General features: G+C 41.7%; 2 protein-coding genes across 3 annotated transcripts in view; both read right to left on the bottom strand.

The window, feature by feature from the left end:
• LOC115102492 (probable phospholipid-transporting ATPase IIA) overlaps window positions 1-4,421 on the bottom strand; it is a 38,918-nt gene extending 34,497 nt beyond the window's left edge. The window contains exons 1-2 of the mRNA XM_029622499.2: window positions 4,260-4,421; window positions 212-356 (exon numbers count right to left, since the gene is read on the bottom strand). Of these exons, the coding sequence (XP_029478359.1) occupies window positions 212-356; window positions 4,260-4,327 (213 nt within the window). The 5' untranslated portion in view covers window positions 4,328-4,421. The remainder of the gene's footprint in view (window positions 1-211; window positions 357-4,259) is intronic.
• Window positions 4,422-4,800: 379 nt separating this feature from the next.
• On the bottom strand, window positions 4,801-17,039 carry LOC115102491 (sal-like protein 4). 2 transcript variants are annotated; one of them, XM_065005489.1, is made up of 5 exons: window positions 16,867-16,952; window positions 12,323-12,540; window positions 8,826-11,336; window positions 8,376-8,686; window positions 4,801-7,532 (listed from the first exon to the last, which is right to left on the bottom strand). In XM_065005489.1, the coding sequence occupies exons 2-5, from the start codon at window positions 12,420-12,422 to the stop codon at window positions 7,098-7,100; spliced, it is 3,357 nt and encodes a 1,118-aa protein (XP_064861561.1). In that variant the 5' UTR covers window positions 12,423-12,540; window positions 16,867-16,952; the 3' UTR covers window positions 4,801-7,097. The 2 variants fall into 2 exon arrangements, with proteins under 2 accessions (XP_064861561.1, XP_029478358.2); XM_029622498.2 differs by lacking the exon at window positions 12,323-12,540 and having other exon boundaries at window positions 16,867-17,039.
• Window positions 17,040-18,439: the final 1,400 nt, after the last annotated feature.

Genomic DNA, 18,439 nt, shown 5'->3' with positions numbered 1-18,439 from the left:
TGTGAACTAGAGACACATAGGCTAAACAACACAGGCTAACAAGACTGCTCATTTGATTAGAATATTTGTTATATCTGAATCTACGGGGTCAGCCCTACTACTCACTAAATACTTACTCCACTTTGCCACTAAACTCTTTCAGGCTTGTTGTGTTGTGAATGAGGAGCAAATTACAGTTGCAAATGACAGACCCTGAGTCCCTGACACTCACCCCTGGGAGGAAGGTGAAGAAGTTGTACTTCTGGTTGTTAATGACATTCCGGGGGTACCTCTGCTCCCTCTTCTCTGGGTGGCCCAGCCACACTGTCCTCGGCCGGAAGTCCCCCATGCCGCAGCACCTCGACCACGGGCAGCACCTGAGGAACACCAGTGTAGTACATCATTAGGGATGGTTTCCTTGACCCAGGTTAAATGGATACATCAGGATTTTGCCAATAAAGCCCTTTATCTACTTCCCCAGAGTCAGAGAGTCTGCATGCAGTTAGAAAGAAGTTAACTAGCGTTAGCTCAATTGCTAACTAGCGTTAGCACAATGATTGGAAGTCTTTGGTAACTCCTAACATGCTGGTAGATACCATAGACTTCCGCTAATTGCACTACCGATAGTTAGCATCGGCTCACAAAAGTACCTCTTAACTTCCTTCATACAGGATGCAGAGATATACAAATTGTTTCCATGAGTTCATCTGACTCTTGCGAAGCAGATAAAGGGCTTCATTGTCAAAATCCGGAAGTTTCCCTTTAAAGATACACTTTGCAGAAATCACTCCACCATTTCCTGGTTGCTCAAATTCTAATAGTCCCCTAATTTCTGTTTATTTGACAAAACAAGCAAGTATAGTGTAGAGAATCATTGTACAATCTAAACCGCTGTGAAATATATTTTCCATAACCATATATATATATATTTTTTCAGATGGTGTACAAAACCAAAAGTAATAAATGCAAAAACGAAACGTATGAATGGAAAGCATAGAAATAGTGCACATAGAACACATCTACCGCTTCTTAGACTGGCTTTCAATAAGAATGACATATCTATAACTGACATTTCTATGTGAATTTGGTCAGGTTGCCCAAAAAGTTAAATGCACATGCACTTTTTTGGGGCCGTAATTGGGATATTGTCTTTCAACATGAAAATTTAAATAGCTGGTGTGTCTAATGGCACCCTATTCCAGCCCCCTATATCAGCTTTAAGCCTGCTCCAGGACCTCTATTCACAAAAAGTCTCAGAACAGCACTGATATAGGATCAGTTTTGCATTTAAAATCATAATGATTATATGGACTTGGGAGGGATCTGATCCTGAATCAACATCCTACTCATAGAAGCTTTTGAACACAGACCCTGGACTAAAAAGCATGCTCAATGAAGAAATGCCATAAAAGTATTTTTTTTAGTCCAGAACTAGGCCTAATCTGTGTCTGGGAAACTGGCCCTTTTAGAGTTTCCCTCTCACTGAAATGCCACTATAAAAACATGCAAATAATATGTTTCTTTCCTATGGTGGTGAGCAAGGCTTCAGTCAGTCAATAGGACCACAGAGGTGGGTCCCAACTCAAGTAAATATTGGCTTCATGTGTTAGGCAGCAAGGTCTTAGTTCCATACACCTTTCTCAAACAAAGCATTCCACTTCATCTAGGCAAGCAGGGCAGCACGTGACCTAATCTTATGGCTGCCATGTGTCATAATGCTCTATGATTTTTACAGATCACATATTCTATACATATCTAGGGACTGAATACCTGGATAATGAATCCTTGACTGTGGACATAGCTGCGGGAAGTATTTTGGGTAATGCTGATTTTTTTTTTTTAACTGCGCTACGGATGGCTATATCGGTCCACTAATAAAGGACTAGTAAAGCACAGTGCACTACAAATGTTTTGCAAAAAAATAAAATATGAATATATTTGTATTATTCCGTTTTTTTGGTATAAGGATGCATGAGCAGAAAATAACCCCATACCTACTGTAAAATATGGCGGTGGATCTTTGAAGATATGGAGCTATTTTGATTCCACTGGTCCTGGGGCCATTGTTAAGGTCAACGGCACAATGAACTTTACCAGTAGAAAGACATTTTCGCCAAAAACCTGGATGCCTCTGCTAGGATGCTGATGCTTCTACCAGCGAAACAATAACCCCAAGCACACATCAAAATCCACAAAGAAATGGTTAATTGACCACAAAATCTAATTTGCAATGGCCATCTCAATCAACCCAGTTGAAAAACTTTGGTTTGAATTGAAGAGGCCAGTCTATAAGCGCAGACTAAGGATATCAAGCATTTGTACGGAGGAACGGTCTAAGATCCCTCCCAATGTGTTCTCCAATCTCATAAAACATCCCAGAAAAAGGCTTATGAGGTGACGCAAGGTGAGGTATTGAAAGGTTTTGAAAACAGGGGCGCCAATCATTTTGACCCCTATCTTGAAAAAAAAACATTTAACAAAATATCTTTCTCTTAGCAATTCAATTAGTATAAAATACAATTTTCCAATCTTTTGGAACATACAATATAGCTCAGTATTTGAATTATTTTATACAGTATTTTTTGCTCATCTTTAAGGGTGCCAATAATTTGGGGACCTGACTGTATATATTGTTGTACATCTTAAACCTACTCATTTGTAATTTATTTCATATCTAAAATTGAAATGCTCTGACAAGCGCCATCTACGGAGCTGTGAGGGGAACGGCACCTCAGTACCTCCAGGCTCTGATCAGGCCCTACACCCAAACAAGGGCACTGCGTTCATCCACCTCTGGCCTGCTCGCCTCCCTACCACTGAGGAAGTACAGTTCCCGCTCAGCCCAGTCAAAACTGTTCGCTGCTCTGGCCCCCCAATGGTGGAACAAACTCCCTCACGACGCCAGGACAGCGGAGTCAATCACCACCTTCCGGAGACACCTGAAACCCCACCTCTTTAAGGAATACCTAGGATAGGATAAAGTAATCCTCCCCCCTTAAAAGATTTAGATGCACTATTGTAAAGTGGCTGCTCCACTGGATGTCATAAGGTGAATGCACCAATTTGTAAGTCGCTCTGGATAAGAGCGTCTGCTAAATGACTTAAATGTAAATGTAATCTCTGAGATTGCCCTTTCCTGTCTGATCGGATGATGGGGACATGAGGTGCAAAGGGGATGCCCGGACAGGTGTGCAGGCTAGTCTTGTGTGGCCTGTATTTTGCCAGATGTCCACCAGATGAATACGCGTTTTGTTTTGCCGGGTGTCTACCCCGCATTTTCAGTACTTGCACCACATGTGCTTCGCTTTTCAAGTAGCTAGAAGCAACCTAGTTGGATTCTGTGTGTACTTCCGTTTGTACCATCGCACGGTAAAACAACGCACGAGTTGAAAATATTGAACGCATGCGGTACACAGAACGCACCACAGCCTAGTGCGGCACCCCCAACGTAGCATTGCAGACTGCTCCATTGACAATGAATAACTTCCGCCGGAACACAAAGAGTTTGATGCAACTGGTGGACATGAGACGTTAGGCTTTACTTTACAATTGGTGCAACTCTATGACGCAATATTATCATTGCATATATCAGGAAATATCATAAACTTCATATAAGTCGCATCATCATCCGTATTGTGTCCATAGTCAATCATGGTGGTTTGCTGTGCCCAGTGCCTTGGACTGAAATATGTGCAGGTACACTGTTTATATTTAGGTGGAGCCCCACAATACTTAACTAATATTCCGAGGTGCAGGTAATCCACTCTGGTGAGCTCCTGCCCAAGTCAATCACTGGCTGTCTCCCAATTCTCATAAGGCCTGCCCTGTCTGGGGCTGGTTCAACGCAATGACACAAAGAATGCCAGTCAGCCACGCTACTTTACCCCACCTTGTGTTTTAGGCATAATGATAGTGTTGTTTTTCCGTTCTATAGGCCTATCTAGTCAAGATAAACAAACAATAGACGATTAATAGTGTAGGCCCACTAGCACCGACAGGGCATTCAGCAACCGGAACAAGGTTGTGTCATCCCTTTCGCTACAATGAAATACTCATTTCGATTACACATTTCCTCAACCAAGGCAAATCCAGTCATTGTGTTATTTTTTTAATGAAAAATAACATTCATCTTGAACGTTTAGAACGGTTACAATGTAGCGAATATATTCGTCCGCGGTTTTGTAAACAATTCATTGTTATTAGCCAACGAGCTAAATAACAGCCTCCTAATATAGATGTTCTCATTTCTACTTAGTGTAAATTTATTTTTTTGTTCTTACCCATTCCTGTTTTTATTGTCGTGTCTTTTTTTGTGTCTTACTGGTTGTAAAGGAATATTGTCCGTCATTCCTGCAGCCCCAGTTGACGGTGACGCCAGGCAAACTCCACTTAGCAGTCTCTGCGGGTTGTGACTAGATGGAGTACAGCTATGGACGGAAGTGACTGTCATTCCAAGGTCCACAAATATTGGCCTAGGCTTGTCGAGAGACTGCACTGAATCAGATAACTTGAACCCAGTAGCCAATGCTTGAGTCTTGACCATTTCAAGATAGTGTATCTTAACCCTGCACATGTCAAGAGATTCAAATTGGAATAGGTCTACACCTACAGATGGCCATGGGGCTTTTATCTTCTTTTTTTTTTACATTTCTTTTTTTTTAATGGTTGGATAAACTAATTAGGCTACTTATCCATTTGAAGACCACTCTAGGCCTTGATCAGAGGTCACAAAACAGATAGTTAGCTTTGCTTGTGGGAAGAAAATGAGAACAGACAACATACTGCTAGTTGGAGATGCAAATTAATTTAGTTGATGCAAAATCTGGGACCAAACATTTATTTCTGGGACACATGTGAGATCAACAACCAAACCAACAACTCCAAGAAAGTCATCTGAAGGAGACAAGATGGAAATCAGGGATGTGCACAATGCAAATTAAAGAAAAGTAGCAAGAACAAACCCATGAGGTAATTAATCCCAAATTCATGCTCTGAGGAGACAGAGCAGAGTTACTCCTGTAACTGAAACGCTAACTCTTCCATAGACTGAACTAAACAAATCAAATTCATACAACCAATTAAATAAAACACAATTTGGAGTAATTCATGGCATGCTGGGAACTGACAAAGGAATGCAAACCAAAGTTGGAAAGGTCACCCTGATTTCTATTTTCAGAAAGACCAGAAAGTAACATTTTAGGTGATAAGGAAAAGGACATTTACATTGTAAACAAGCCTACACAGGCTCAATTTCTTGAATTGTATAGACAACCTCAAAGCAGTTCTGATGCATGGTTTTACTTTTAAAACAAGGCACAATTTGGTAAATGCATTTCAATGGGGGATGTACAGCAGGATTATAGAGGTAATCTGTGCATTCTGAGTTGTGCAAAGAGTCCAGTGATACATTCATTACTTACACAACTCAGTAGGTTGTGCGAAGAATGAAAGCATATCATTGCTTACTCAAAATGTATCAGAGAGTGAATGTACCCATTGTGTTAACTTTGAGGGCAGGTGGAGGACAAACTAATATCTAAATGAGGTAGAGTGTAGCCCCCAAAGCTCTGGCATCGTACACAACATAAATAACAAAACAAAAAGTTTAAGATTCCACAATGGATAAAATAATGTAGAGTCCCAGTCAATGGAGAGAATTATTGAAGTATGTCAAACTTAATAGGGCTGGGAATTGAGTTAAATAGAGTAAAATTCTGAAGTCAATGTTTCCTAGTCCTCAAACTAAGAAAAGATGACAATCACTGATGTGCACTCTTATAGGAAGATCAAGGTAAATGTAAATGAGGGTATTGACACGTAACCATTAAAATGACAAGCTTACCAAAAGTTTGAAGAAATATAAAGTGCAGGCATGATTGAGAGCATTCAGCATTTTATGGGTTGTGTCCCAAATGGTATTCCTATTCCCTGTACGCTGCACTACTTTTGACCAGGGCCTGTGTATGTAGAGAATATGGTACCATTTGGGACGCAAACCATAGCCTTCAGAACACAACCCGCCAAAAGACGCAGAAGCTCTACAAAAAGGAATATTGGGAGCAAAAATATGGAAAAGGTCATCTTGTAAATTAGTGAAAAGAAAACGTTTCCGGGAACAATGCAATATGGAAAAATATAGTACCAGTCAAAACACACAGACAAATATAACAGTCATTACAATCTTGTGGTGCTTTAAAAAAAGGAAAAAAAAAGACAATATAGCAACAATTCAAATTCAAGCTAGGCACTTGGCATGAGGTTTTTCAGTTTTAGAGAGAAAGGCAAAGAAACTATTGTCTCAGCATCTGTAAACTACCTGGAAACACAATCAACATCCAAAACAGATGACTGAGCAAATCAGTCTGTCTGGATCAAACAAAAGTATATGACACCTGACGGATAACTCTCAGCAGACCACCTCCGAACAGCTGCAGACAACTTGAAATATCAAACACTTTCCTATGAAATATCGTTGCAAGACGGTTGGCCATTTTGAAACTACACACATTTCATAAAATGTATGGCACACAATAGGTCGAGAGCCAAGTAGTTATGTACTGTCGAGGAATCAGGACAACCACTTGTTTATCTGCACTAAAACAATGGTGTCCACAATCGGTCATACACTGAAGCTTTCATAATGCTAGACAAAATCCTACAGGTTCTTCCGTCACGGAGAGAGACATTCTGAATCAAAGCGGTTTCAAGTAAGCCATACATTCAACTTCAGGATACAAGACTAAAAAGTGTCACAGAAATACCCGCATATATTATGGAGAAAAATATAACCGTAAATACACCTACAGTAGTTTTAGCAACTTCAACTAAAAATAACACTTAAGGGGTGAATTGTTCAAATGAAAAGGGAAGAGCTGCATCATTTAAGTTACTGAGCGTTCCAACTAGGCTTTGCAAAAAAACAGCAATATGTTCAGCAAGGTTTATGGACTATATCTTGAAAGTGTTGGAATAGCACGTGTTGATTGTACCAGTCAAGGACCAAGTGGCAATGCTAGCTACCATTGCTACTATGAATATTCAAAATCCGTACACAATCGACAAAGAAACTATCAGCAAAACAAAAACAGATAAAACTGTTTTGTTCTTCCATTTTACAACTAGTTCACTGCAATTTTCCCTTCCTCCATGAAATGTTGGAACTGAGATCTAGCCACACACTCTGAGCCATTCCTTTCCATCTCTGCCATGGTGGCAGGCAGGCCAGAGTGGGACCCATCCATTTCCATCAGGCCTCCAGTAGAGCAGACCGTAGGACCACCGGCTAGGCTACCAGGCATTCCGCCATTTTGGATCACAGAGATCTCGTTAGTCTTCATGGACAGGCCATTGGTGAAAGCAGCAGTGTACTGGTTCCACAGAGACTGGTCGAAGTTCATCGGCGGAGGAGGACCCAGTTCCCTGGGAGATGGCATCATCTCTGGCATCATGTTGCCAGACTCTGAGCTCATCGCCATCAGGGCCATGGGGTTGTCCAGAGAGAGGCGCTGGCCACGCCTCGCAGAGCTGTTCCACATGTGAGTTCCAACGTGCACCTAAAACAAGCATGGAATAGATATTACTACAGAAAATGAGGTCACACTTATTTGTATAGTTCCATATAGGTGGTCATACGATTAAACCACCTGTTGATAAGCAAATGCTTGCTAAGGTTAGGGTAATGTTTTAGGTTAGGGCCAGGATTGAGGTAAGGGTTAAGTTTATGGTTAAGGTTAGGGCTAGTTAATCAAAATGTTGACAATTACTTAACATCCACTTGGGACAATCCAGCCACGTAGGCACGTGTGGGCCCAGACCCAGCCACTGGCGAGCCAGGCCAACCCAATCAGATAAAGAAACAACAAAAATGATGCTTTCTACTCATGTTCCAAATAGGACATTTGTCTATTTACCTAAACATGCAAACACGATCAGATAGAATTCATACCAAGCAGTGCACTGGAATGACATTCACTGAATTCATACCAAGCAGTGCACTGGAATGACATTCACTGATGGGATGGTGGACAAAAATAACTGAAAGCCACACCCCCAATAACCCATGACTATGACTGCATTGAGGCATATGTCACTGTGCTTCTATGGCTATGTGCACCATGCCAACGCCTACTTAATTTGTTCATTTAGCAAAGACAACTCATCAGGCCTCCAGCTCATAATCCAGTGCATTTATTACAGTCAACACAGCAAAACATTCTCAGACTCATGGCAAAATAGCATGAGATTAGCTATATAAAAAAAACTGCACATTTTACTCTTAGCCCCATGGCAAAATGTTTAGAATTGCAGGAAGTTAGCTGTTTCATACCAGGCCACAGAGTCCATGAAAGACAAAGGCTTTAATAGCATTTCATTTCTATAAAAAAAAAAAAACTTACCTTGAGGTTGCCTTTAGTGGTGAAGGCCCTGCCACAAATGGTGCAGCCAAAGGGCTTCTCGCCAGTGTGAGTCCTTTCATGGATCTGCAGGGCGCTGGCAGAGGAGAAGTTTTTGCCACAGGAGTTACACAGATGCTGCTTGCTGGATCTACGGTGAGCACTGGAGCCATCCCGTGGCTGCCCTCCCACTCCCTGAGGCATCTGGGAGACCAATAGAGGGCCCATGCCCATGGAGCTCTCTGGGGGAATCTGCCTCTCCAGTTTGACCAGACTGGGAGGCACCCTCATAAAAGGAGGCAAATGGCTGGGAGCTGTTAAGAGAAGAAAAATAAATCCAGTTAATAAACAATAATCAAGATTACTCCCAGTCAACCTATTTTTAAAACCCTACAGGGAATGTGATTGATTTACAATAAAGCACATTCTAATCAAAGGGGCTTATACACTTACCATACTCTCTATTAGTGAAGGGTAGGCCAGGCTCTTCTTTGATGTTTTTTTGGGTAAAGCTGGGTGCCGTTAGGTCCAGAGCTCCATTGGCATCCTGAGAGCTGCTGTCAGAGTCCGTTCTAGGCTCATTCCGGGTGTAATCCTCAGGGATGGCTGACTCGGGGGACTTAGCCATGTAGGCAGCAGCCAGTCCGTTGACTGGTGATGAGTGGAAAGAGACCGAGTCCAAGATGTCAGGGCTGCGGCCATTCCGGTACTCATGTTCCCGGATGCACTCGGCGGCTGATGGGGACTCTTTGGGGGGCACTCCATCACACTCCGAGGCAGTGCCGCTTTGGCGCTGCAGGTTGAGAGGCAAGGTGAGGTTCTTCATGTGGTTCTCCTGAGCAGCTATGCTGGAGAACATAGAGGATGGAGGGTCCTGATTAGGTTGGTGTGGTTCCTCAGAGAAAGATGGTGTGAGAGAATCGGAGGTGTCGCTTGGCTTTTCTTGAGAGTCAAGCTCTGCATCCTGGTCTACCATGCACTCAAAGCCGTTGGTGTCCATGGACTTCTCCTCAGGCAGAGAGGAGTCAATTTCTTCCAAGGCCTCGAGCTGGGTCTCTGGCATGGGGGTGTTAGGGATCTGGCCTCCCATGTGCATGCGGATGTGCTGCTGAAGAACCACTGCATTGGTGAACTTCTTCTGGCAGATGGGGCAAGAGTGCTGCATCTTGAGGGGAGTGTTGGCCCGATGAACACCGTAATGAGCTTTGAGGTTGCCATTGGTGGAGAAGGCACGTCCACAGATCTTACACTTGTAGGGCCGCTCGCCCGTATGTGTACGGTAATGCATCTTCAAGGAGCTCTGGCAGCTGAGCACCCGGTGGCAGATGTAGCACTCGTTTGAGTCATTGGTCCTCTTTTCCAGTCCATCCACCATTTGCTGTAGTTTGGCAGTTTCAGAGCTGTTGTGGTCACCAGGAAGGCCTTTGCCATTCATGTGATGCAGCGCTCCCATTAGCTCTTTAGATACCTGGTGGTCCTGATCAGAGCCCATTTCGTGATTGTTTGAGGAAATTGACACGCAGTCACCTCCCGATGACGCTCTTAGGGAGAACGGGTCACTCCTGAAACAATCAAATGAAGGCTTGAACCCCTGCAGTGCTGATGGGTGGAAACCTGGAGATGGGAGGCCGAGCATTGGCTTCATGTCCACCATGTTGGATTCTTCAATGGGCATTGACATGCCGTAGGGGATGCCGCTGCTGGTGGGAATGTTGTCAAGGTGTTCCGGCACAGGATGTGGGTTCATCCTGATGTAAGGGTACTTCTCCTTGTGTCTTTGGAAATGCACTTTGAGGTTTCCTTTGGTTGTGAAACGGTTTCCACATATGTTACATTTAAATGGTCTTTCTCCAGTGTGCGAGCGCAAATGGATCTGGAGTGCGCTGTCATTCCCAAACGTTTTCCCACAGTACTTACACTTGTGTTTGTACATGCTGTCGCCACCAGACCCATTTTTAGACTCAGGCATATTTGGGATCTTGCTCTTTACTTTCTTAGAGGGATCCATCCCTGATGAGAGGTTAGTGAGGGGACTTTGGTAGACCACGGAGCCTGGTGAATGAGGCAGTATCGCTGGTAGGTGGTTGGCCATGTCTGGAAGCCCCTTCAACATATCGGCTTTGAAGGGCATCGGCCCCATGCCTCGAGCCAGTGAGGTGGGAATGCCATTGGACAGAGGTAGTTTACCCTGTTTGAGGGACTCTAGCGAGAGGCTCTGGGTGCCAGTCCTCTTGCCGATCAGGGCTGCTGCAGCAGAGAGCTGCTGGGAGAGATGAACTCCTAAGGCTTTGAGGGGGTCGACTGCTGCCCCTAGGGCCGAGTGGAGGCTCTGTGGAGCCATCATTGACACTTGGATACGGATCTGCTCAGTCAGTTGGATCTGCTGGAGCTGCTGCTGCTGGAGGGCCACTAGCTGTTCCAGGATCACAGGGATGGCTTGCAAGGCCTCCTGGGAGGCCTGTGGAGACTTGCAGTTGTTCAACCCACTGTTCGATGAGTGCTGAGTGACAGCCACTTTGGTGCCAGGCATGGACTCCAAGGTAACATTTGAATCTTGGGGTTTGGATGAGGCTTGGTGCTGATGGCAACTCATCTCAGGCCTGGGACTGTCAGACATCTCCACCTGGTCTTGTTTGGATGGTTGTTCCTCACTGTTCGATTTGAGTTCTTCCTCCATCCTTTCCATAGACACTGCATTGGACTTTGACAGAGTACTACTGCTGGACTGGCAGTCACTGTGGTCTTTCTGAAAGTCACTCTGTGAGAAGTCATCTGGTACTTCTCTCCCCTCTCCATCTTTCATGATGACCATCTCATGACTTTTAGTGCAATTATTCTGATGTTTTAAAAACTCAGCCTCATCGATGAATTCAGCACAACATTTGTTGCAAACCTTCATCTCGTCCATTCTAAACCTCTTCACCTCATTCCCATTCTCTTCAGTTTGACCGTCTTGTAAAACGCCTGTAATGATAATAGGGAAATGTCAAGTTAAAAATAATAAACCAACGAGTATAAATTAATTACAGCCTGGATATAATTAAAATAGGCAGTATAAGTACATCTCTGTTGAATTTAAATTCTATAATTTAGAGTTATTTTTCAAGATAGTGGTAGCGTATGTGTATATATTTTTTACACACACAAAACTTTGGAAACATCTACAAGGGTTTTTCTTTATTTGACTAATTTTCTACATTGTAGAATAATAGTGAAGACACCAAAACTATGAAATAACACATATGGAATCATGTAGTAACCAAAAAAGTGTTAAAAGGTTTGTTCACCCCCATTTTCACCTAAAATGCCATTTTAGGACCTGAAGCAAGGATATGCATATTCTTGATACCATTTGAAAGGAAACACTCTGAAGTTTGTGGAAATTAAAAATGAATTTAGGAGAACATAGATCTCGTAAAAGATAATACAAAGGAAAAAAAACATGCGTTTTTTTGTACCATAATCTTTGAAATATAAGAGAAAGGCCATAACGTATTATTCCAGCCCAGGCACAATTTAGATTTTGGCCACTAAATGGCAGCAGTGTATGTGAAAAGTTTTAGACTGATCCAATGCGTATCATTGCGCATCTGTTCAAAATGTTGTATTAAGACTGCCCAAATGTGCCTAATAGGTTTAATACTTTCAAGTTCACAATTGTGCACACTCAAATAATAGCATGGTATTCTTTCACTGTAAATTGGACAGTGCAGTTAGATTAACAATAATTTAAGCTTTCTGCCCATAAAAAACATGTCTATGTCCTGTGAAATTCTCTTGTTACTTACAACCTCATGCTAATCACAGCCTACATTAAAAGTCCCGTGGGGATACCGATCCCATAGAAGTTAAATAAAACCAAATATATTTTATATTTGAGATTCTCCAAATTCTCCACCCTTTGCCTTGACAGCTTTGCACACTCCTGGCATTCTCTCAACCAGCTTCACCTGGAATGCTTCTCCAACAGTCTTGAAGCAGTTCCCATTTATGCTGAGTACTTGTTGGCTGCTTTTCCTTCACTTTGCGATCCAACTCATCCCAAACCATCTAAATTGGGTTGTGGTAAGGTGATTGTGAAGGCCAGGTCATCTGATGCAGCACTCCGTCACTCTCCTTCTTGGTCAAATAGCCCTTACACAGCCTGGATGCGTGTTGGGTCATTGTCCTGTTGAAAAACAAATGATATTGGGACTAAGCGCAAACCAGATGGGATGGCGTATCACTGCAGAATGCTGGTTAAGTGAGCTTTAAATTCTAAATAAAATCACTGACAGTGTCACCAACAAAGCACCCCCACGCTTCACGGTGGGAACCACACATGCGGAGATCATCCAGTCACGTACTTTGCGTCTCACAAATACACGGTAGTTAGAACCAAATATCTCAAATTTAGACTCAGATCAAAGGACAGATTTCCACCAGTCTAATGCCCATTGCTCGTGGGTCTTGGCCTAAGAAAGTCTTCTTATTGGTGTCCTTTAGTAGTGGTTTATTTACAGCAATTCAACCATGAATGCCTGATTCACACAGTCTCCTCTGAACAGTTGATGTTGAGATGTGCGTTTCTTGAAATGTGCGTTTCTTGAATTCTTCTAAGCATTTATTTGGGCTGCAATTTCTGAGGCTGGTAACTAATGAACTTATCCTCTGCAGCAGAGGTAACTCTGGTTCTTCCTTTCCTGCGGCGGTCTTCATGAGAGCCAGTTTCATCTTAGTGTTTGATGGTTTTTGCAACGGCACTTGAAGAACCTCTCAAAGTTCTTAATTTTTCAGATTGACTGACCTTCATGTCTTCAAGTAATAATGGACTGTCTTTTCTCTTTGCTTACTTGAGCTGTTATTGCCACAATATGGACTTGTTCTTTTACCAAATAGGGCTATTTTGTGTATACCACCGCTACCTTGTTATAACATAACTGATTGGCTCAAATGCATTAAGGAAATAAATGCCACAAATTAACATTTAACAAGGCACACCTTTTGAAATGCATTCCAGTTGACTACCTCATGAAGCTGGTTGAGAGAAGGCAAAGTGTGGCTTCTTTGAAGAATCTAAAATAACACTTTTGGTTACCACATGATTCCATACAAAATCAAATCAAGAGTCGGCTTTCTATTCCGCAACAAAGCCTCCTTCACTCACGCCGCCAAACTTACCCTAGTAAAACTGACTATCCTACCGATCCTCGACTTCGGCGATGTCATCTACAAAATTGCTTCCAACACTCTACTCAGCAAACTGGATGCAGTTTATCACAGTGCCATCCGTTTTGTCACTAAAGCACCTTATACCACCCACCACTGCGACCTGTATGCTCTTGTCGGCTGGCCCTCGCTACATATTCGTCGCCAGACCCACTGGCTCCAGGTCATCTACAAGTCCATGCTAGGTAAAGCTCCGCCTTATCTCAGTTCACTCGTCACGATGGCAACACCCATCCGTAGCAAGCGCTCCAGCAGGAGCGTCTCACTGATCATCCCTAAAGCCAACACCTCATTTGGCCGCCTTTCGTTCCAGTTCTCTGCTGCCTGTGACGAACGAATTGCAAAAATCGCTGAAGTTGGAGACTTTTATCTCCCTCACCAACTTCAAACATCTGCTATCTGAGCAGCTAACCGATCGCTGCAGCTGTACATAGTCTATTGGTAAATAGCCCACACATTTTCACCTACCTCATCCCCATACTGTTTTTATTTACTTTTATGCTCTTTTGCACACCAATATCTCTACCTGTACATGACCATCTGATCATTTATCACTCCAGTGTTAATCTGCAAAATTGTAATTATTCGCCTACCTCCTCATGCCTTTTGCACACAATGTATATAGACTCCCCTTCTTTTTTTTCTACTGTGTTATTGACTTGTTAATTGTTTACTCCACAACTCTGTGTTGTCTGTTCACACTGCTATGCTTTATCTTGGCCAGGTCGCAGTTGCAAATGAGAACTTGTTCTCAACTAGCCTACCTGGTTAAATAAAGGTGAAATAAAAAAATAAAAAAATGTGTCCTTTCATAGTTTTGATGTCTTCACTATTATTCGACAATGTCGAAAAACCCTGGATTGAGGTGGTGTCCAAACTTTTGACTGCTACTATATACACACACTCAAGGTGGTATTCAAATACTTCAATAAATAATGAGGTTAATATATATATTATAAATTAATATTGCTTGGTGGGCAAAACTTGAATCAGTCATTTACATTCATGAAAAACCTTTCTCAATCACATTTCCAGTCAATGCATTGATTTCGTGCAATTTGGGCTCAGTGCACTCTACTGCCAGCAGAGGGCAACATCTGACAAAAACACCAGGGGCAAGCAACCAATGTCTTTTTATTTATTTTAGTCATTTAACCTTTACTTAAAAAGGCAAGTCAGTTAAGAACAATGACGCCCTGGGAACAGTGGGTTAACTGCCTTGTTCAGGGGCAGAACGACCTATTTTTACATTGTCAGCTCGGGGATTCGATCAAGCAACTTCTGTTACTAGCCCAACGCGCTAATCACTTGGCTACCTGCCGCCCCTGTCACCATGTAGGATTTAAAAAAATAAGACCAGTCTTTCCTGACACTCATTTCATTTTAGAAACTTAAATGACTCCCGATAACAAGCACACTTTATTATAAGGACATGTAAACCAATATTCATTGTGTGGGCCTGTAATATGCCTGAATTTGCCACAATAATTCAAGTCTGCGAATTATGGTGTGAACTATAAACAAAGATCTATACGACCTGTACTTGAATTTAACTTAACACCCATGTCAATATAAAACAAAACGACTGTACCTATGCTCACAATAATCAGTCAGAACAGTGGCTTCATATAAAAGACATCCATCGATTTGCCTTTAAAACCCAGAAATGATCCGGGACAATCGTCTCGCACATCAACTTCTCATTTACATGAAAAGTAAATTCTAGCAAAATGGGACTGGAATAAATAAGTGATTCTTTTTATTTGTCTGCCGACCGAGTCCATTTCACAACCAGTCGCATTGTCAAAAGCTAATGTACTCTCTGTGGGGTAGACCATCTGTCTGCATCCTTCCAAAGAAACTGTTGCTGCCCTTGTTAATCGCTCACCAGGCAACTGGAATCGGGTGGGAAAAAAATGGCAAATGGCATTGTATTCCGAATCCGTTCATTGTCAAACAAATTTGCAATGCTGTTGCAGTGCATAACGCAGTAGGAAGAGGAAGGAGAACGTTACCTTTAAGATTTAACTATGCAAAAAAGTGGGCGATTTTCAGAGACGAAACTAATCAAGAACCCGCAAAATTAAGGGAAAGCAAAGTAGAAAATAAATAAATCATTTCTAAATAACAAGACTGACTTTCCCACTTGTGTCAAGTAAAATAAAATAAAAAAATCACATGACCACTTGGTGGCGCATAAATTGTATCAGATCACCTAAAATTCAATATGGCACGAGGTGAAACTACACAAGGATGCCACTTAATGAGAGTACATTGATAACCTGTATTAAATGGAACGTAACTATTCTCAGATCAAAGAAACACCGACAAGAAGTTATCGAACATATGCACACTCCCAATCAAGCAGCGTAACCTACATGTAAGTAGAATCAATAGAATCATTCATAAAGTTAATTACTATGGCATGCCTACATGGCAACACAAGCCGCACCGCCAACCCTTGCTTGCCTACAAACCTACCACTGCCCCCCCCTTCCCTTCCCCCTTTAAATCACATTTAAAGGGGGAAGGTCACATTTCATACCACACTGTTTGGAACCTTTTATAAAATTGCCCCCAAAATACACTGCATCAAACACTGACAAAAGTACAACGTTATGCCATGTATTTGAGCACAAATAAAAAAACGTACAGTCCAAAGCAGGAGAAACACCACATGCAATCAAATTATGATGCGGAACATGGATAGTTCTTCAATTAGGCCTATGTGAAAATATCAAAAGACGTGCAACTGATTTCTCTACAATTACCTTTTCAATAATCTAAAAGACAGCCAAACATTAACATTCTAAATAGCCTACAGCAATAATGTTAGTAGTCACCCAGCTATTCCAGTTTCGTATTCCATTGGTAACATTTTCGAGAAACTTAACTCAAAGTTAAGGCATCATGTCGTTTACAGTGGGCTTTGAAACTATTCAACAAAACGCAATCGATTGATCAATTGATGTTCAAACAGATTAAACCGTATTTTATTCATACGAATATTCACGAATAAACGCAAAAGGTTTTCAAACAAGAAATCCGCTTACACAATTTCAAAAAGACAACTGTATATTGGCAAAAATGGTAACTTCAAACTCGCAGGCTTATAACAAAAAAATAAATGCATGGTCAGTTCCAAGAGTCATGATCCAGCCAGGTCAAAGTGCGAGGAGAAACAATGAATAACTTTCCAAATAAAAATGTTGCTACCTTGCAACATTGGATAAATGTAACCCTGCGCGACTCTTTCCAAAAGTCGTTTAACAGTCCAAAAACTCACCATTTTCTGACGAACCGGGCTCATCGGAATTGATTTGCTGTGGCTTAGCTTGCTTGCGCCTCGACATGGTGCAACCATCGGGAGCAAATAGTAACGCAATTTTCGTCCCTTCTTTACAAATTCTTCGGGTTGTAAAATTAGCCCCTGAAGTAGAAATGCGCATGTCAAAGGAATTATTATTATCAATAATGCATTGCGATGTATCATGGTCCTCTGACAGCTGATTGGCTCCACTCCAAGTGCTTACACTTTATTCAAATAGGGCCCATTGATGAGAATAGCAGAATGCCAAGGGGGCGGGAGATGCGATACTAGTGGATGGGCAACAATGGGGAGGGAGGTAAAGGAGTTACAGAACTACAAAATCTGCTATACTGTATATGTGGAAATATTGTAACTCCGATCATCATTTTATTCAATTTAGTTTGTTTAGGGTACACATTAAAGTGTATTTCATAATGTAGAACATTTTGAAAAACCTTTTTGAGAAATTAATAATCCCTTGCAGAGATTTTAGTTCATATTAATCTGTCATTTTCTTCCAATGTCCAGACAAATGTTGTTTATGATCCATAAACCCTGCACTCTATCCTTTGCATTGTGATCTAGGTGAGCTGAATGAAAAAGTATTGTGAAATTGTAAAAGTAAAAAAAATCATTAAGATCATTCATAAAATTATTTACAGTGCCTTCAGAAAGTATTCACACCCATTGACTTTTTCCACATTTTGTTGTGTTACAGCCTGAATGTAAAATAATTAAATTGAGTCACTGGCCTACACAAAATACCACATCACGTGGAAGTATGTTTTTAGACATTTTTACAAATGAATTAAAAATTAAAAGCTGAAATGTCTCGAGTCAATAAGTATTCAACCCGTTTGTTATGGCAAGCCTGTGTGCAATAATAGTGCTTAACATGAGTTTTGAATGACTACCGTCTCTGTACCCCATACATACAATTATCTGTAAAATCCCTCAGTCGAGCAGTGAATTTCAAACACAGATTCAACCACAAAGACCAGGGAGGATTTTCAATGCCTCGCAAAGAAGGGCACCAATAGATGGGTTAGATGACAATGTCACAAAAAAGTTGTGATACTGGATGGCCAGATAGCTACCGACAATGACAAAAAACTGCCATATGGGGAATCGTATGTGACTCGCTTCAGCTAATTTAATCTTGTTCTTGATACCATGTCTTGCTTTGAGGTGTTTTGACTGATCTCATGCCAATGCTAATATGGCCAAAAAATGTATTTGAGAGACATGTTCATTGTGCAAATGTATTTATGTTTTCTATAATCATGGGAGACTAAATAGTTAACATGTTGTCAACAATTTAAGCCAACCCTGTCTGTTTTAGTTGCTAAACAACCAACCTGTCTATTGGTATATGAGTAAAAAGCAGAAATTGAATATCCCTTTGAGCATGGTGACATTATCATTTACACTTTGGAGGCTGCATCAATACACCCAGTCACTACAAAGATACCGCCGTCCTTCCTAACTCAGTTGCCGGAGAGGAAGGAAACCACTCAGGGATTTCACCATGAGACCAATGGTAACTTTA

This window comes from Oncorhynchus nerka, linkage group LG20, assembly GCF_034236695.1.
Source record: "Oncorhynchus nerka isolate Pitt River linkage group LG20, Oner_Uvic_2.0, whole genome shotgun sequence".
Classification (NCBI taxonomy): domain Eukaryota; kingdom Metazoa; phylum Chordata; class Actinopteri; order Salmoniformes; family Salmonidae; genus Oncorhynchus; species Oncorhynchus nerka.
The sequence above is the reverse complement of the archived record's forward strand: the minus strand, read 5'-3'. Positions and strand labels throughout refer to the sequence as shown.